Source organism: Lycium barbarum, chromosome 7 (genome assembly GCF_019175385.1).
Source record: "Lycium barbarum isolate Lr01 chromosome 7, ASM1917538v2, whole genome shotgun sequence".
Classification (NCBI taxonomy): Eukaryota; Viridiplantae; Streptophyta; class Magnoliopsida; order Solanales; family Solanaceae; genus Lycium; species Lycium barbarum.
In genome coordinates this window covers 96,988,859-97,009,507 of record NC_083343.1, presented here as the reverse complement: position 1 = coordinate 97,009,507, position 20,649 = coordinate 96,988,859, and the positions used below count along the sequence as shown (strand labels likewise).

The 20,649-nt window shown below is 36.3% G+C and overlaps 1 protein-coding gene across 3 annotated transcripts; it reads left to right on the top strand.

Annotated features, from left to right (window-relative positions):
- The first annotated feature begins 1,122 nt into the window (after positions 1–1,122).
- Positions 1,123–20,058, top strand: LOC132603602 (ADP-ribosylation factor GTPase-activating protein AGD3-like). Of its 3 annotated transcripts, XM_060316727.1 has the most exons (21): positions 1,127–1,782; positions 3,532–3,608; positions 4,705–4,805; positions 5,328–5,398; positions 5,872–5,931; positions 6,699–6,743; positions 7,276–7,341; positions 7,464–7,511; positions 7,629–7,724; positions 7,839–7,880; positions 9,671–9,886; positions 9,999–10,130; positions 10,217–10,444; positions 10,538–10,624; positions 10,702–11,013; positions 12,364–12,509; positions 12,588–12,678; positions 13,555–13,620; positions 15,510–15,675; positions 15,748–15,985; positions 19,207–20,058. In XM_060316727.1, exons 1-21 carry the CDS (start codon positions 1,702–1,704, stop codon positions 19,319–19,321), a joined length of 2,484 nt encoding a protein of 827 aa, XP_060172710.1. In that variant the 5' UTR covers positions 1,127–1,701; the 3' UTR covers positions 19,322–20,058. The 3 variants fall into 3 exon arrangements, with proteins under 3 accessions (XP_060172712.1, XP_060172710.1, XP_060172711.1); XM_060316729.1 differs by lacking the exon at positions 19,207–20,058 and having other exon boundaries at positions 1,123–1,782; positions 15,752–15,911; XM_060316728.1 differs by lacking the exon at positions 13,555–13,620 and having other exon boundaries at positions 1,128–1,782.
- The last annotated feature ends 591 nt before the right edge of the window (positions 20,059–20,649 follow it).

Here is a 20,649-nt window from a genome sequence, read left to right as displayed (position 1 = left end):
CATTTTGGCAGCCTTGTCGGCTTGTATATCCGGGCGTAGTTGATGGTGATTATATAGATGTGCATATATCTCTTGGACTTGTGTCTCTTACAGATTATGATAGTTACGAGTTAGCCACGTGGCCCACTTAGATATGATTTTGAGACGTATGTCATGAGGTGCTCGGTAGGTTAGCTTCGGGTATCCGTTATGGCCCTCTGATTGGTTCGTGACAAGATATGTTTGTTTCTCGAAATATGCCCATCAAATCGCTTCAAGATAAAAATCCTAATAAATTGCATTCTTTGTTAACTCGAAGAATCACATCACTATCCAAAGTGGACACCCAATTTCACGTGGCACCAACATTCTGATGAGGTGGATGGCATGCCACCTGAAACCTCCAAACTATTTACGTTCAAGTTGTATGCGAAAACAAGCGAGGAAATATGATCTCTTGGCCTCTTACAATTTCAATAGAAAAAAAATGTCTTTTTCAGATTTCGTTTGTGCTTTTTTCATATCTCTTACGTAAAAAAAAAAAAATTAAGATTTTCTATAAAAAGATCATAAAATTAAAAAGAGTTTGTAAGGATTGTCTTAGACCTTTGGTAGTAGCATCATTTCTCGATCGAATCGATCCATGAAGTCTCGGAGCAACTTTGCAGGCCCTTGCTTAATTTTAAAGATGCCCCCAATCAGTTTTCTACCTTTTAGGCCTCGGTATGTGCTTTAATGAAGGCACCAGCTAATTTTGTGAATGCCCCTATACAGTTTTGAGACAAAAGTACAGTTTAACGCCGATGTTGTGAGGGTTTCGCCCAACTTTTTGACCAGTACTGATTCCACTTCATGCTGAGTGAGGTCGTTCCCTTTGATCCCAATTGTGTAGGCCACGACACGTCCCCAGATCCATGGTTTTATCATAATTAATATTTTTTGTGTTTCAATTTAAGTGTCTTATATTTTTTTGATCGGTTTTAAAAAAAGTTTATTTTCTATATTTAGTAAGTTGACAATTTAAACATATTCACGATAAATTTAAAATCATAAGATTCAATAAATATTTTAATACATTACACGCATATTTAATTTAGGACTATAAGATTTAAATATCTCTTTTTTAATCCTCAGACTGTATAACAGTCAAACTAAAACACAGCAGTGGAGTCCTTCCGATTGTCACAATTTATATGACATAACTTGAATTTTAAAATCAAGTTTGTTAATTTTGACCGTGAATTTGGATATATAATCTAGATTTTAAAAATAAAATTTACATTCTCCCGAAATTCGAAAAGCGCTAGTAGAAGGAGACTAAATTTTATTATGGTATTGTAAGGAAAATGGGAAAAGAAAATCATGGAATGGACTAAAGAAAGCGAGGCATGCGCATGGCGCGCAGTGGACAGTTGAAATCATCATTCTAAAATTGGGTTTGATGTTGAATGCATTATTAATCAAAACCAACCCCCCAAATGACAAAAGAAAGTGATTGATGTTATGTATAGTATTTGAGTGACAGTCATGAAATATCGCACTTTGGTCCCCATTTGCTTCATTTTCGTTAATCTCCCTTAAAACACTAATCTTACTTCCTGTCATCTTTGGTTCTCTCTCTTCCTATTTTCTTGAAACCATTTGATTTCAAGATTATGCAAGCCTGGGAATCATGTATTTGATTGGCCAGCTAGTATTGGGTATAGTGTTTTAGTTGTTAGAATGAGAGATATTGGTTTGGTTCAAATGCAGGGTGGTATGATGTTCGCCAGGCTTGATGATTCCCCCATGTTCCGTCAGCAGGTAAAACAAAATCATGTCTTTAAACTTTTAGCATTTTATCTTTGGTGGTGATGATTTAGTGTGCACGTAATAGTTGATAAGAAGTAACTTTATTTCTGCTCAATGAATTCATGATCCAGAAATCCATGAATTTTGGTTGAACCTTTCCCTTTGTTTAAGGTTTACAATATGATGTAGATGAAGGATGATGAGTAATCACCCTTTGAGTACTCTTATTTTATTACTCCGTCCGTCAAAATTTTCGTGACACCCTTATCTTTTTAATCAGTACAAAAACGAATGACACTTTTATATATTTAGTAACAATTTAACTTTAAACTTCTCATTATAGATAGTCACACAGATATCTATGACTTATTTTGGACCACACATTTTAAAAGTCTTCCTTTTTATCCTTAAACTCCGTACCTAGTCAAACACCTTCACGAAAAGTAGTAGAAACTTTGACTTTTTGAGGTTTATGGTTGTCAATATCAAAACAAATAGTTTTCGTTTTAAATAATGCACACTTCTCTATTTCCTTTTCTTTTTTTTTAACTGTTTAAGAGTTGAGGTATAATATGTTGAGAAAGTTAATGTACTTATGAATTGGACACTGTAACGTGACGTTTTTTTTTCTGTAAATATATATGAGCATTCAGTGGATGCTAATCAGATAAAATTGATTTACCTTTTCAAAAAATGATGCACGTCGACACTCTGGGTGTGTTCTGTATGAAGGAACATGTTTTCCGGAAAATAAGTGATTTTCTTACTTATTTTTTTGTGTTCGGTACGTAAGCAAAAAATATTATTTTAAAAGCATTTATATATAATCTAGACAAATACTATGGAGGTGAGACTGAGGGTAGGGGTGTGGGGTGGTGGAGATGCGGGTTATGGGGTGAGGTGTGTTGGAGGGTGGGGACTGGGGAGGACCCAGTCAATGTGAGATGTCACTTGTGGAACTTGTTTTCCCTACTTCCACTAGGGAAGTCATTTTCCTCATTTTTAAGTAACTTGTTTTCCTAGCGGAAATGTTTTCCAAGAATTTTGACCAATCAAACATGGAATTATTAGAAAACACTGTATCGAAAACCTTGTCTTTGTTGGAGTGCAATTGCTGACACTGGTTTGCCTGGTGTCATATAAGAAGTTATCACAATTAAGGTGTTTTGGAGAAGGAACCAAGGATTTATTGTGTATAGAACAAGAGGTTTGCCAGGATGATCTTCCCATTAATGGAGACTTTTTCCATATAACCGAGAAATAGGGCCAGTGGCACACTTGTTTTCCTTGTTACCAGCATGGAAACATGTTGCCCAAGATTCAAATGCAATGTATTATGCTTATATAGTCTACGGTTAGATGCTAAGTGGGTGTACTTTGTCCAGTGTGAATGATTTTCTAGATGCACTTGACACTAATTTGGCAATACTTAATTAACACAGAACTAATAACAGCTATTTCTCATGAATCGTGTTAAGCATATAAATTAACATTCTCTTCAATAGAAACTTACACATACACGGGATATATTGGATTGGTATGTGAAGAACAGAATGCAAGCACCTTTGCGTAAAATGAGTCATGCATCTGAAAGTAATAGTAGCAGTTTGATGTGTCTTCTGCAGCAGAAACTTGCAAGCCTTTTCCATGGTGTGTTTTACTTTCATATGGATATTTGTAGTCACAAGAAATAGTCTAATCTTTTCTTACTTTTCTCTGACCACAAGTGTGTATCCTTAAGTTTTGTACTTGGTGTAACAGATTCAAGCTTATGAGGAAGATGCCGAAACGTTGAGGGATAAATGTCTAAAGTTCTATAAAGGATGCAGAAAGTACACGTACGCCTCTTCATCTTGCTCCATCAACTTGTCTTCATATTTATGTTGCATGGAACACTTCATTATTCAGTGGTTCTATGTAAAAAGGGATCAACAGAGAAGAGAGAACAAAGATTGGAAGAGAGGAGGGCCTCTATGGATGAAAACGAGAAACTAATAACAAAGCTCTAGCAACAAAAAATATTTTAACTTTTTTTCACATAAGAAACACAACTCTAGTGAAGGTATATCGGTTCATACATCATCTTCTGACAGACAGAAAACAACTGTGTAAAGCCTCACCATCCTTATCTTATCATGGCCCCAACGTAATAGTCATATCTGGTTATACTCCCTCTATCCCTTATTATATGGCACAAATACTAGGAGTGTCAAACAATTTTTTCATTAACTATGATTTTTAAAACATTTTGACTCTATGAATCTGTGATTTACTGTACTTTTACGTAGTTTCTGGATTTCTGTTCACATTTACACTGAAAATTAGACGTTTTGATCTTAGTAATCCATACCCAACAATTCCTTTAGGGGGATAGGAAGATGTGTTTCACCAATTTTTCATGAAATATTTCCCTTGGCATAGCACCTTGCAAGAATGTATAGTCACATTGTGCTCAATCAACGTGTACAAAAGTTCAGACAGAGTCTTATATTAGTGCATTTATGGCTTTCCGCCGACAGCACATCCTTAAATCTGTAGGTTTTAAGATAACATACACCATGAGGGACTACATTAAAATAAAAAAGAAAGGGAAGGATTTTCCATGTCCTAACATGACCTGAATGGGGGTTCTTCCGAGTGGTTGTGATTAGGGTATTGATGAGGAGAATAAATAAGTCAATTATGTAGTTAAAAAATGGATAGTCGTGGAAGTGCAACAGAGAAGATTTGATCCCCAAGCAGAAAAGAAAGTTGCACCATTATGTGATATGATTAATGCAATTAGTTATACAATCTTCTTTTCAAGGATGTTGCCAAACATCAAAGTTTGAAGTTGATGTTTTAGTAAGATTTTATCCCAGAAATAATCCTTAACTATTTCACAAGTATTGTGTTGCTTGTAAGATTGATTCATTCTTTTTTCCCAATTTATAGAGAAGGGCTTGGGGAAGCATATGATAAAGACATAGCTTTTGCCAGTTCTCTTGAAACCTTTGGAGGAGCGCATGGTGATTCTGTTGCTGTTTCATTTGGAGGTTCTGTTTTCCCTTTATTTTTCTGACATCTTATCATGTAATTGATCTGTTCTTCTGAAGACATTCAAGGGAAGTCATCATTAAACACGAAAAACTAAAACACGGGCATCATGAGAAACTTTAATCTTATACTTATGGAGCTTGCAGTTGTGGAGACATCATTACAAGCATCATCTAGAGGACACTTATGACCAACAAAAAACAGCATTTCTCATGAGAAGTATTTTTCTAGTACCTGGGACTACTTTTCTGCAAAAAGTTTATAGGGATTTTCGATCTGAGTCATGAATTTCTGTTACCACTAATTTTTCTTAATCAAGTTCTAGTGTCTCTGTTATTGGCTAAAAGTTAAAAGGTGAATGGGACATATTTGCATCTTCTGCTATCCTTATCAAGCTCAATTTACTTGTTTACAAATATAGTATTCATTTCCCCCGAAAAGCTGTACTTCTACCTAACAAAAAAATCTAGTGTCAAGTTCCTCAGCCAATTAATATTGATACACGTGATTTGCATATTTAGGTCCTGATATGGTAAAATTTGCTATCGCTCTGAGAGAAATTGGAACATTCAAAGAAGTTCTTCGGTCACAGGTAGCAGTTGCCTCCCTATATTATCTGTAGTTCAGCTATTATGCTACTTATCGAAATGTTAGAGGTGGTTTAAAGTCTTCTGTTCTGCATGGTCATGTTTGTTTCCTATATTTCTATGCTTACATTTTTGGTAAATGTGCTGCATTACTTAAAGTGTTTTAACTTTTTTATGTCAATCTAACTTTGGAAGTGTATTTATCTATTCTAAGAATTCTGAGGTCTAGCTTATATTTTCTTGTGACACGGTCTAAGTTATTGCATGACTTGACAAGAGGGGGTTGCTCAGATGGTAAGCACCCTCCACTTCCAACCCGAAGGTTGCGAGTTCGAGTCACCAAGGGAGCAAAAAGGGGGATCTCCTGGGGGAGGGGTTATATATGTATATATATATATATATATATATATATATATTGTGTGACTTCTGAAATATCTGCTTGGGATCTTGTACTGACATCGTCAGCTTATTTTCTTAGGTAGAGCAAATATTAAATGATCGACAACTACATATGGCTAGCATTGATCATCAAGTAAAGGTACCACTCATAACTTCTGCTTCAAATCTTATATCTACAGCTAGTAGGGCATTAATACGAATGTTGAGTCCATTGGAACTTTCTTTACTTTCATTAGATATTTTTGGTTGAGGGCTTGCTTGTTTTAGATCATTTTACCTGATTTAATCAGAAAATACATACAACGTTTAAAAAAAGGATTTTAATGAAAACCTGAATTATCTAGAATAGAGGATGTAAAAGCCCCCATTAAAAAAAAAAAAAAAAGTAAAAACTCAAGTTTTATTTTTCTTAAATTTGAAGGACATTATTCCATTCTCAATAACTACCTGTCTCTCCAGAACATTTCATCTTCTTGGGTCCCTAAGGATTTTCATCGGGCTACTTTTATATTTTTGTTTCATTTAACAAGCAACTACTCTAAATAGACAAATCATTTCCATTTTTCAGAGCTATTGCATACTTTTTCTTGGTTAATAGATTTCTTCATTTACTGAATGGGGCATAGTGGCTTAAAAATGATTTAGGGAAGGGCATTTCGAAGTGGAAATAAATTATCAGTGGGTTGAATTGAATCCATTTGACCCGCCTATAACATTCAATGGGTTAGTTTTTTATATATTTCTTACTCAACCTATATTTTACCATTCCAATCTGATCATAAATACCCCAATTTTCCCATATCATCCATATACATTTCTTTTTGCATTTCTCCCATGCTTACCTTGCATGATACATATATACATGCATCTTTTGCTTGATGTTGCATGAATTTCCAAAACTTTCAGGAAGCTCGGAAGCGTTTTGACAAAGCTGATGTAGCTTATGATCAGGTGGTTATAACATCCCTTAAGTCACATTGTATATCTGTCTTGTGGTTGACTTGCATGTTTTTGTGATAATAACTCATTCAATTTGGCAAATCCAAAATCTTATAACGGAGTGACTTCCAATTGAAACTAAATGTAATTGTTGCCTAATTTGATACATTTTCTTTCCCTTTGAAATGGCGGACTTAACTAGCAATTCAAAATACCATTGCTTAAAGGATAGCAGATGCAGAGTGATAGAGTTGGTTTTGCTGTTTGTTGGAAAAGATTTCCTTTTTTACATTGTCAAACATTGAAAGATTTTGATCCAGTAAAATTATCCTTTCATAATGGAGATTTTCAAGAAAATGGATCTTTGCATATTTACTTTCTGCAATGATGTTCAAGATCCTAACACGATCCAGCACAAGAGGATGGCTTTTCCACTTCTTGCTCCCAAGTCTAAACATTAGGAAATATCTTGACATTTGTTTGAATTATAGCCTACTGAAAAATGAAAATCACCCTGTACTGTATGAAAATTGCCTTTGTTCAGGTCCGAGAGAAGTTCCTATCGGTGAGGAAAAATACTAGGATGGATATAGCTGTTGCCATTGAGGAGGTACCCAAATATTTGTTCTTAAAATTGAAGATCAGTTTCCCTATTTATGTTATTGATTGATCAGGTAGTTTTATGGGTAAAAATTCGTTGTCAAATTCTAATTCGGTGTAGAGCTGTTCCAGGAACTTTATTATGCAAGGTCAGCTTTTGAGCATACCCGCTTTAATCTGGTAAACTAAGTTAATTTGGAATCATTCAATTCCCTTCTTTGGGAGTCAGTAACTAAATAGTGATTCAGTGACAAATAGCAATGATCTAATATTTGCAATACGTCAACATAAGAGCAGGTTGCAGCTCTTTCTTCTGTTGAGGCCAAAAAGAAGTATGAATTCTTGGAATCTGTTAGCTTGACAATGGATGCTCATCTTCAGTATTTCAAACAGGTCATGTTCTGTTTTCTTTTGAGTGGTAAACAGGTCTTGAAATGACGAAATATAAGAGTTATTCATATTATGGAGTGCATCATAGCTGAATATGAGATACTACGTCATGTACAGGGTTATGAACTGTTGCATCAGTTGGAGCCTTATATCAATCAGGTTATTATTCTACTTGTGATATAATATTTCTGTACTCTCCTTTTTCCATGAAGGCATTCCACCTTTTTAGATTGGAAGGGGCGGTAACCGGTGCACTTTCATTAAACTAAATTGTTGTGTTCAGTTTCATGAAATCATGAGTGACTTATAGATCTCCCTCAAAATGTTTATATAATATATGTTCTTCAATTATCTATTAAAGACACTCATTGTGAGCTTCAATTTCCATAAAATAAACAGGTATAATAACCATGGAATACATTGCGCACATGCATATTGATATTCATATTAGACCACAAGAAACACAAACTAAATTAGAAATTTTGTTGTGTATTCCAGCTCTGTTAGCATTACATCATGATGAGGCGAACGTGCTGCTCCTTTTTCTCTTTTCTTCTGTAGACAGCACAAGAAGAGGAACTCTTTGTTTTTAGATTTATATTCTAGTAGAACTTAGACAGCACCACGTGCCAAAAACACACTCGCAAGGATTTGCAGAAAATTTTGGACTGATAAAGCCAAATTGATCAAACCATTTCCTCCATTGCCTTTCCTCTATTTGTTAGTGCATGGGATCTCATGTGGTCTTGGAGAGGTTTGAGGGGTTAATATATTTCATTTTAATTTTGAGCCTAGGGATGTCATTATTTTCTCTCGACGAAATTAAGAAGATGTAAAAACAACTTCTTTGATTCTTTAAAATATTAAGCAGGGTCAACACCATACACTGAAATTGCATGTGCTGATCTTTGTTAAATTGATTTTGCAACCGCGTAACTGCCTTAAAGGGTTGGAGAGATTGTAGATAGTTGACATCAGCGTAGTTGAGACAATTCAGGAAAGAAGCATCTTTAAATCCTCCTTTTGTGAAAAAAAAAATGGCTAAGATCTAAGTTTCGACATACTGGTGTGTTAAGCATCACTCTAGTTTGCAATCTGTATTTTCAGTTATTGTGGGCGGACTTTTGTGCCATTGCTCATCAAGCCATATTCATAAAAGGAATATATCAACAAATGATCTTCTAAATCTTGAGATGGAAATTGCTATACATTCTCTTCTATTTGATTACTTGTTCTATTCTAAATCACTAAGAAAAATTCTGAACTTTGCATTCTAATGTAGTGCCCGTCCATCAGACTTTGATTTTTGGGTTGTGTTTGAAGTGTTGAAGAGGGTAAACCAAAAACTGGTAAGTTGGGGAACTTTCTCAGTTATTAGAGTCGCGGGGATGGCTAACTGGATGACTATATACTCCATTGTCAGTCCCAAGATTGCTAGATACGCAGTGGAGCAGTTTTGACTTCTTAATCATCAAGAGTTAACGTGATTATTAAAATTTTCAGTTTTTCTCTGTTTCTATGAAATAGTATTTTCTTGACTGACCTGAGCTGAATGTTCTGCTGGTGAATCCTTCTTTTTCTGTGAACTTGTTACTCATAGCGAGTTTGGTAGTATACAGCATAGAGCCCATTTGGATTGGCTTATAGTGGTCAAACCAGCTTATAAGCTGTTTTTTGATTTTTTTAGGTGTTTGGCAAACCAGCTTATAAGCTAAAAAAGTGCTTAGAATAAGCCTAAAAAAGTAAGTTGGGGTAGCCCAACTTATTTTTTTTGGCTTATAAGCTGTTTTTTGGTCAAACCAACTTATAAGCCACTTTTTTTAAGCTAAGCCAAACGGGCTCATAGAGAAAGTTTACTTCAATGAGATACTGAATTCATTGTAGGTTTATGGCATCTTTCAATTACTTGTCTCTACTTTAATGGGGTTTGACGTCTGTGGTTATACTAGGTCTTGGCCTTTGCACAAAGGGCTAGAGAGAGTTCCACACATGAGCAGGCAGTTCTCAACGAAAAGATGCAAGAGTATAGGAGGGAAGTTGATCAAGAAAGCAGGCGGTCATTAAATGGTCCTCACAGTTCTTCAACTGCTGACATCTCACAACATTCTTCCAGAAGTTCTCAAAAAGTGATAGAGGCAGTAATGCAGTCTGCTGCAGAAGGAAAGGTACATGCTTTGAGGCCGCATCCCTATTCTCTGCTGTTTTTGAGATTCTTGTTATTTCTTCTGAAATCTCTTCTTGCTTACTATTTTTATAGCTAAGATTTCAATAGTGTAGGTAGAAACTATAAAACAAGGGTATCTGTCAAAGCGTTCCTCTAATTTAAGAGGTGACTGGAAGAGAAGATTCTTTGTTCTAGATAGCAGAGGAATGCTGTACTATTATCGAACACAAAGGAGCAGGTCCTCTGTAAGTTATCAGATAAAATGGTTTTTTTGGGCAAGTTCTTCCGGCCACTATTTATGCTTGCTCAAATGTGGATGATGCATTTTCAGGGATCTTCCAATCCACTCTCTTCACATAGAAACTCTTCCTCAGAACTGGGAGCAGCGCATCGGAGTAGTTGGCTTTCTTCTCATTATCATGGAGGTGTACATGATGAAAAACCTGTTGCACGTCGCACTGTGAACCTACTGACATCAACAATAAAAGCGGATGCAGAGCAATCAGATCTCAGATTTTGCTTCAGAATAATTTCACCAACAAAGAGTTATACTTTGCAGGTGAACTAAGCAAGAGCTATATTGAGAGAACTTGTTCTCAACATAATATGTTGTTAACAGTTCTCAGTAAAGTTCTATCTTTTGACCATTTAGGCAGAGAGCTCAGCAGAACAAATGGACTGGATAGAAAAAATAACAGGAGTTATTACCTCGTTGCTGAGTTCCCAGACACCTGAAAGGGTAAAATATTAACATTGATATTCTTACTCCAGTTCCGATTTTTGTTGCTTCCTAATGATACTGGTTCATGTTGTCAGCATTTCTATTTGAGTCCCCCTACCAAAAGTAGGTCTATAGGAAGTCCGACCAGTCATGATCAAAGAACAATTGAAGAGTGCACATCTGGGAGGGATTTCATTGCTAGGAGTTCCATACGCCAATCCAAAAGTGCATCAAACCTGACCATGAAAATAGAGAAAAAAACTGATGCACTGAAGAGGATACCTGGGAATGATAAATGTGCCGATTGTGGTGCTCCTGAACCAGACTGGGCTTCTTTGAATCTTGGTATTCTTATATGCATTGAATGCTCTGGCATTCACCGTAACCTTGGTGTACATGTATCAAAGGCAAGTCAAGGTTTCTGCTTTTCTCAACCTTGCTTCTTACTTTGTAATAATTTTTCTCTACTCTGTTTTTTGTTAGGGGCAGGACAGCTTATTAAATTTCTCCCTAGTAAAAGGCCCTGCCTTCATGTTAAACCGCACATGTTTTCTGATATTCATTATCATATTATGTGTTTGTGTAGTGTTTCTATTCTATAAAAATAGGAAAAAAATTCAAGAGTATATGTGGGGAATATAGCCAAGCTAGAAAATCCGATGTTTATTCTGGAAGTATCTAGATAACTCAGTTGATGAGAAGACAAATGATTCTTTGTGGAATACATAGTGTAAGTCATAAACCCGGTAACTAATTAGAACCACTTGCATGCCTAAGACATGACAATATATCAATCAAGTAACTAAACCTCAATCCAAAACTAGTTGGGGGCTATATGAATCCTTAATGCTATTCCACCCCATTCTGAGCCCATCTCATTCTAGTGGCGGTGAATAATTTGTTTATGAAGGTATTTAGGTTCTTTGAAACTAGACATTATCAACTGTAGTGCTCAAAAAACATGAATATAGTATCCTTACCTCTTTCATAAAAAACGCGAATATAGTTCCAAAATTCAAGCTTATTGAATAATTATGTGATTGTTAGTCATAGTTTCAATGCGTCTCTCTGTACTGGTTCAGCAGCTAAGTTAGTGGAGACTAGTTCAAAAGTAAGGATAAGAAAATCAGAACTTTTGCCGATATGAGAGACCTAGGTAAAAAAGACATAGCTCATCTACAACTACTCAACTTCTTGATGCCATGTTAGGAACTCCTATTGCCACTGAAACTTTGAACTACCTAGATAGCCTAGAGGATAGGTGAGAGCGAGAGGGGGAGATGGCTAATATACTGTACTTTCTATAATTGTTCGATCTCATTATTTTTAAACTTATGGAAGGGGTTGTCCACTTGATCATTCCCAGGTTAATAGTCATTGTTCTACTGTTTCCTAGTTTAAAATAAATGAGTTTTTGTATATATTGTTTCTTATTCTATTCTCCAAAAAATAATGTTTAGACCAGTTGTCCTTAGCATCAAAATAAATCCAGATTTACATGGCCTTTAATTTTAATATAAATGATGATTATTGAAAATTTATATTCTGTTATTTTGGAGTGTCCAAAGGAAAAACCCTAAAGAAAATTGGATGGAGAAGTCCTTTGTCCATTTCCCTGATCTAGTTGGATGGATAATACTTACACTGCTTTATTATGCACTGGACTTGCTTAGACCGTCGCAATTTGTAGAGCATTTACAGATGATTACGCAAAAGTTGAAGTATTTCTTACAGCTGAATTGCTACTTTGAAATTAGGTAAGATCCTTGGCACTTGATGTTAAAGTATGGGAGCCTTCAGTCATAACCCTATTCCAGGCTCTTGGAAATGTGTTCGTGAATTCTATTTGGGAGGGTTTGTTGCATCCAAGAAGAACTTTTCAGGCAGATGAAATACCAATGCGGTAACTTCGAAAATTCCGTACGATTTGATTTATTTCCATTGGTTTTCTTTATTGAAAACTATCTACTGATTGCTCTAGGTTTTTGGAGTCCCATAAACACAAACAGTTCTTTTGCAAACCCAGTGACGATGACCATATTTCAGTGAAGGAGAAGTTTATTCATGCAAAGGTACCACTACAAATAGTTAACATGTTCTCTAAGCTGCTTCTGTCTTTTTGGAACAGCTTCACATCTTAAATATTACTTCCTCCATTCCAGTTTACGTGGCAATATTCCTTTCTAGACGGTTCCAAAAAGAATGTCAACTTTCTAGATTTGGAAACATTTAACCTGAATTTCCCATTTTATCCCTAATGAGAAGCTTTTATAGCCACACAAATGTCGTGGAAATCTTACCACAAGTTTCAAAAGTCTTATAGCCACGCAAATGTTATGGAATGTTTTTACCACATTTTTCAAAAGTGTTCATTTCTTTCTTGAACTCTGTTATTCAAACTTTGCCTCATATAAATTAAAATGGAGTGAGTATTTGTTTTCCTCTATAGCCGATATTTTTAGCTTATCCCTCCAGTTCAATCATTTGATTAGCCCTTAATGTCAGCAGATTGGTGGATTTTGCACATTATGCCCCTCCTGTCGACTCACTAATTATGTAGGCATTTTATCATGCTTATTATCTCCCACTTCTACATCATACTCATGAGCCTTCTCCTATAGGGCTGCTGCACCTGATTAGTGGACTGCCACTGCACATTATGCCCATGTGGGCAACCTAATATTAGCATAGGCTTATCTAGGACTTAATTCTCTCCTACTTAAAGTTCATAGCATAGCGTGTGGAACCTTCTATGGTATGGCTGCTATAATTTGCAGCATCTGTTTGGCTGCTCCAGGTGCGATAACTGAAGAACTTTCCCAGCCCATGATACTGCTGGGCAGGGAGTATTTCGTCTGGCCTGCTAACTTAGATCCTCTAGTGAAGTGCTACAACCATTTTAGGTGATTAATGGCCTTGCATATTCTTATGATCTTACACAATTGCAGATTTCCATACTTTCTAGTGCCATGAAGCAACAACAAGAACTATGCCTCAGTCCCAAACAAGCCGTGGTCAGCTTTATGAATCCCCACTTCTTCATTTAAGCTCGTTCCATATCATCATCATACAAATAAAATAAAAGTGAAAAATAACTTATATATAAAAAATAATAATAATAATAATAATAATAATAATAATAATAATAATAATTATTATTATTATTAGAAGCTCTCTAACAAGTCTAAAACTTATTCTCAGCTAGTACATATCACCTGTATGGATCTTTCTCTTACATTATGCCTGTCTTTAGCGAAGTCTGCATTGGTTATACCAAGGATTTGTAGGTCTTTCAAGACAACTTTCTTTCATGTGATTTAGGTCTACGCTGTCCCCTTTTAACACCTTCACTTACCATAGTTTAACACCTATGGAGCGATGCATCTATAGGACATGTCCAAACCATCTCAAGCGACTAAGGTCATTTTTAATCTTATCTAATCTTGTACGACCACTTATCCATCTTAGCATCTGCATCTCCGCAACAATCATCTTGTGGATATGTTGGACTTTAGCAGCCCAACATTCAGTACCATATAACATTGTCGGTCTTATATTTGTTCTATAGAACTCACCTTTCAGTTTGGTATCCTTCTATCACATAGCACTCGGTAGCACTTCTCCATTTCAACCATCTGATTTTAATCTTATGAGTATCATCTTCATCTATCATTCCATTCTCGTAAAACAAGCCTAGATATCTAAATAGTTTCCATTTTGGCACCGCAATCCCGTGTAGTCTTACCTTGACTTCTCTCTTCTCACGCTGACTAAACCTCCAACGCATGTATTCAGTCTTACTTCTACTATCCTAAAACCCTTTTCTGAGGTACTTCTCCGTAGTTCACACTTTCCCTCACTACTTCATTAATTAACACAAGATTATCAGCAAATAACATACACCATAGGACCTCATCTTGCATTGTGTTGGTTAGCTCGTCCATAACTAGGGCAAACAAGTAGAGGCTCAACATTGATCCCTAGTGTAAACCCACCGTTATTGAAAACTCCTATGTATCACCTACTATTGTTTTCACACTAGTGGTGGCTCCTTCATACCTGTCCTTTATGGCATTTATATATATAATATGAATTCCTTTTTTCCTCCATCACCCACGAAGAACCTTTGTGGTACTCTACATGTGCTTTCTTTAGGTCAATAAACACAATGTGTAGATCTTTCTTCCTTTCGCGATAGATTTTTGTCAATCTTTTAGCAAGAATATATCCTCCGTTATAAATCTACCTGGCGTAAATCCAATATGGTTCTCTTTTACTCTTGTCGTGTTCCTAAGTCTATGCTCTATCATTCCTTCCCAGAGCTCCATTGTATGACTCATGAGTTTAATGTCACGATAATTCCCACTACTTGAATATCTCCTTTGTTCTTATAAATCGGAATTAGGGTTGCTCTTCCTCCACTCATCGGGCATCCTTACTTCGTAGTATAGCATTGAATAGCTTGTGAGTCATTCTACTCTGACCTCTCCAAGACACTTCCAAACCTCTATAATATACTATCTGGACCACAAGCTTTTCTAATCCTCATAGTTTTCATGGCATCTTTTACCTCTGTCGACCTAATTCTACTAGTGCAGCTAAAGTTTATATTGTTCACAGATGTGTGGAGGTCTAAAATGTTATTCTCTTGGTTCTAGGTGAACAATTGATCAAATAGTCTCTCCATCTCTCCTTGATCTCGTTATCTTCTGTCAACACTTAGAGAATCATCTTTAATACATTTCACCTAGTTTAACTCCTCACCCTGATCAAATAGTCTCTCCATCTCTCCTTGATCTCGTTATCTTCTGTCAACACTTAATGAGAATCATCTTTAATACACTTCACCTCGTTTAACTCCTCACCCTTCTTCTTCGCTTGCTAAGTCTTCTTATGGCTGCAGTATGCAGAAAAAAGTTTTGTTCACAAAGTGGCAGACAGTAGGCACCTGCTTTCAGTGGCACAGCAGTTGTGGGAAGGTGTCCGTAAAAATGACAAGAAAACTGTATACCGTCTCATTGTTGTCTATCAAGCAGATGTTAATGCAGGTTACGGGCAAGCATCGCTTGGTACGTCTTTCGTTAGTGAATTATAGAGATTGCATTGACATGCAAACCCTGATTATAACTTCGATTTCTTAGGCAGTGATTGTTCAAGTTCTTTGAATCGACAAAGTGGAAGTGAAGATCGTTCCTCTGATGAATTTCTTGATGGCTGTTCCCTGCTTCACCTAGCCTGCCAAACTGCTGATATTGGCATGGTGGAGCTGCTTCTGCAGCATGGTGCTAACATAAATGCTTGTGATTCGCGTGGTCAGATCCCGCTGCATCATAGTTTTTTAAGAGGAAGGACCGAAATTGCCAAACTATTACTTTCAAGGTAATCCTCTGATTCGAAGACCAGTGCTAGTCCTTTCTTTCTTATTTGTATATTCAGTTTGATAATAAAATTCCTGCAGTAAGGCTGATGTCCAGGCATTTGCATTTGCATAAAAGTTTCTAAGGAGCTTCACAATATAGGTTAACATGTCCTACATATTTATATTGTTAAAACCATAAGGGAGGTCCACAGCTATTGTGCTTACGTTCAGAAAATGTGATTCCAAGCACAAAGAAGAGGTGCTTTTACTGGGTAATGCCACATTTCTTATTGGTCGTAGTAATTCTTATCTCAAGTTCAGTTCAGGAACTCTGTAACCCTCTAACAAAGTTACCATGAAGTCATGAACTAGTTACAAAGTGTCAAATTTTAATTCAGCTGAAGCAATCATGTGAAGTTCCCATGTTTCAACATGTGCCTCTGTTAAAATTGAGTGGTATTCTCTTTAGTTATTTCTAAATGTTGATGAGTTATTCAGTTACATTCAGATATTCTATGAACAGTTAGGGGGGGTTAACATGGATAAAGTAGTTGGGCTCAACCTGTATGAGGTTGGTTTTGACCTTCAGAAACCAAATACCAGAATCTTTGTGGACTATCAAAATCACCTCCTCCTGGTTTGGGTCTCTGCATGTTTTCACCTTTCGATACTAAAACAGGTCTTAATAACAACGGAAAAGGGTCAGATTTGCCCTTGTACTTTCACCAAATAAGTTATATTTGCCCTTCGTTATACTTTATTGATATATTTGCCCGACTTTAGGGTCATGTTTACCCTTGCCATTAACTTTAGAGCCGTATTTACCCCTCATCAATTAAATCTAATGTCCACATATAAATTTTCCTTTGTTGCACCTACGTGGGCACATTGTTTTCAATTAAATCTGCTATTACGATCAATATTTCGTAATTAGCACTTAGCATACGATACAATCTCTATTAAAAGCTCATGATTAGAGAGAGTACGTATTTATTCATATGATCATAGCCATTGCCTGGACTAGCAGCAGTGAAGATAATAACATCATTAGAAGTGTATAAAGAGATTTATATTGAAGGGACTTCATCCAGTAACCTCAAGGAATGGCTGACAACATAGTTCTAACTTCATGTGAAAAACACAATCAGACTACGCATTTTGCAATTACTAGAGGTGCTATTCTATACAAAATTAGCTATAAACTTCTAGCAATTTCTTGACAAGTAGAAGCAAACACACTAGTAATATGGATGCCTCTTTTCATAAAGTGGTAACGTTGTTCCTTAAAACTTTAAAGTGTCAAGACTCCTTGTCATTTTTAAAATTGGTAAAATTTATTACTGAAGTCAAACCAAGACTGTCCACTGAAACAACAAAGGTATATTAATGAGTATATGTACATCAATTTCAACTGTTACTCCAACCAACAAATTGTGACTTGTGAGAGAAACAAGTAATTCAACTTAGAGAAAACCAGTAATGTTATTAATTGAAAATAAACTATGACCCAAACATTTGAGGTGAGAGGAACTCAGTTAAGAGTTGGGATCTAAACCGGAATGATTCCGGCCCCATGTGTGAAAGACTGTATAAACAAGCAAACAAACAACGACTGCGCCTCAATACAAACTAATTGGAGTCAGCTATACGAATCCTTGATCCACTCCGCTCCATTTGCGCATGTTCCATTCCACTATCCAATATATGTATTTTAGGCCAAATTGGGGATTCTCTAAAACTAGACTTCTCCACATCTCACACATATACTTGCACTGTTGTATAATCTCTAAGCCAACTTAAAAGACTCGTGTGGAATACCAGGTTAATCTAAGTATGTCAATAAGGATTAACCTTGTTCCAAATTAGTTGGTATCGCCTATACAATACTTGCTTCCATTGTTTCTGCTCTTGCTAAGTCTGCATTGCTTTCGAGAAACTTCAAGGTCTTTTGTGACAATTTCCTCCTCCTGATATTAGATCTACATCAGCTTCTTTTAACACCTTCAATCATTATGGTGTCACACCTACATACTAATGCATTTGGAGGTCTGTCACACCTTCTTTCATTTTTTCATCTATATTTGTTACTTGTACCTTCTGTCATATGTGACCATTCCTAGTCTTGTCTAAACTTGTATGACCACACGTCTACGTTAACATTGATCGTCTCATAGCTGTTTTACAGAATTTACCTTTCACAGCATAAAACAAAAAAATTATTATTGATGTTCATGTTTTATGATATCTAGTCTTGGGGAGAGGTGATTAGGTAGGATATCGCGCAGCTTCAACTTACCAAGGACATAACCCTTGATAGCAGAGTGTGGAGATCGAGTATCAGGATAGAGGGTTAGTAGGTTGCGCACAAATTGCTTTCCTGTACTAGTACTAGGAGTAGTAGTATTATTGTTTTGTTTGCTTATTATTAGATCCCTAGTACTATCTGATTGTTTCTTTCACTCTGTTATCTTATTATTTTGTTTTGTTACTGCTTATTACTGTTTGTTATTATTGATGCTTTTTCATCTCTCCTTTGTTCTCTCCTTGAGCCGGGGGTCTATCGGAAACATCCTCTCTACCTATCATAAGGTAGAGGTAAGGTCTGCATACACTCCACCCTCCCCAGACCCCACCTGATCGGATTTTACTGAGTTTTTGTTGTTGTTGTTGTAGTTTTACAAAGGACAAAGGTTTGGGTTCAGTGTACATGTAGATGAACTGAAACCGATTCTCCAGGAATTGTAGAGTATTTTTAATGGTTTTACCGCACAAATTCTCATACCAAGCTAGAACATAACAAAATATGCTCTCAAATATCAAAACTGCTTCCATGAATCTGACTAAGGACAAGAAATGGTAGTTGATTACTGTTTTACTTCATCGGATAGCAGAACAGGAGCCGACTCAACAGACTAGTTCTAGCCCTTGACTTGCCTGGAGGATTATGATCTTTGTAAAGGCGAATGACATTCAAGTTGTATAACATGAATCAAAACGTTCTACTGCTTAGTTCTCCCCCACTTTCAACTCTTCTAGTGATAGTGGCCTCAGATTTGGAGGAGAATTGACGTTTTCGAAATGATAATATAGTTAGTTCTGATATTTAAAGCATTACAGTAATGTTGGTAATTAGCTAATGCCACAGAAATTGAACTGACAATTTAAATTATTTTCATAATGCTGCTGAAATTTTGTAACTTTTGGCTATGTTGCTTAACCAAATATGGTTTCTTCCAAACAGGGGGGCCGATCCGCAAGCTGTCGATAAGGAAGGAAAGACTCCTTTCCACCTTGTCAAGGAATCAGCCCTCGGTGATGTGGAGATTATTACCCTCCTGAAAGTTGCAATAGGATAGCACCAGCACAAAGATCACGCTGAGGTAGACCTCTTAGTCTTTATCCCACTAAGGGTATTTTATCTTCAAGAATGAAGTTTGGAGTTATATGGAAGTGCTAGAGCTTGTTCAATCCTTAGCTTCATTCTGTCAGAGGAAATTTTGAAATATGCAACCTTATGAAATGAAAGATCCAGAGAAGTGATGCTTTTTCTCCGCGGATCTCAAAGGTTAGGAATTATATATCAAGTACCACATGGCTAAGCTATTTCCGCGTCATGCATTGACCTGCTTCTGTTGTATTTCTCGTTTTTTTTTTTTTTTTTTTCTTCTCCCTTTGGGTTCTTTTGTCATCCAAGCTCTGCAGATCTTGAAGAGGTAGTCAGTGGAGCAGTTGTACATTGAATTGATTGTGATGGTTTAAACAGAATAAGCTAGTATATTTAGGTGGGAGAAATTTTGGTATAGCGGCTTAGTGATGGGGCTGGGAGAAATTGATGAGACATCATAGATGAGGCTCTTTGTTAGTGGTTTTCATTTTATTAGAGGAGTATGAAAGAATGTTTTATCAGCAATATGCAATATATAGCTTTCTTGTATTGCCAGGAGTACTCAAAATTGCTTTACTGGTTTCATTCACTTTCACTTTCACATTCCAAGATCAAGAGGTTGGAAAACGATAGTTTCTTATTGCATTTGTACTGAAAAGTATGTGTATTGCAATAAGAGTCTTAATTTATTTTAATTTTTCTTTTAAAACTTAAAAAAAAAATGTTAAATCAGAGTTCTAGCTGTTTGTAACGAAGATATAAACTGAAAGGGTCTGACATGAGCATCAGGGGCCACAAAGGTGCAAACATCACTTGTTGATAGGGAACTGCAAGCTTCCAAATTTTGGTTCTTATTTATTTTTTATTTTTGGTAAATAACTTGTATTATTAACCAAAAGTGAGAATTTACAGCCCATGAAAACGGAGCTATGCTACTGGACTATAAGCCCCAGTAGTCAGCTCAAGCATTAGTACATAATACTCTAATAGCACACCAGACACATTCCAAAATAATGACCCTCTCATCTAAGCAGCCCCTAGTTCATAACTAAAATGGATAAAAGTTGAAGTTTGACAACCAGTTGTCTATCTTTGGTTTCTTGTTTACCCTTTGATGCACTTCCTGTATTATCACCTTAATGAGCAAGTTGGCAGGTTGACTTCTGCTGAAAGATCCTCTGATTCCTTTCCCTCTATAAGCTATACACAGCAGCAGCTAGGATCCATGCGATACACTTCAACTTGAGGGGCTCTACCCCAAGCATGCTGCTCTGCCCAGCTAAGCTCTGCTTCCCAACC

Coding starts and splice junctions, on each gene's coding strand:
- LOC132603602 (XM_060316727.1), top strand. CDS start 1,702: ATGAGAGATATTGGTTTGGTTCAAATGCAGGGTGGTATGATGTTCGCC. Junction 6,744..7,275: donor CTGATGTAGCTTATGATCAG/GTGGTTATAACA, acceptor GCCTTTGTTCAG/GTCCGAGAGAAGTTCCTATC. Junction 9,887..9,998: donor AGTCTGCTGCAGAAGGAAAG/GTACATGCTTTG, acceptor TCAATAGTGTAG/GTAGAAACTATAAAACAAGG.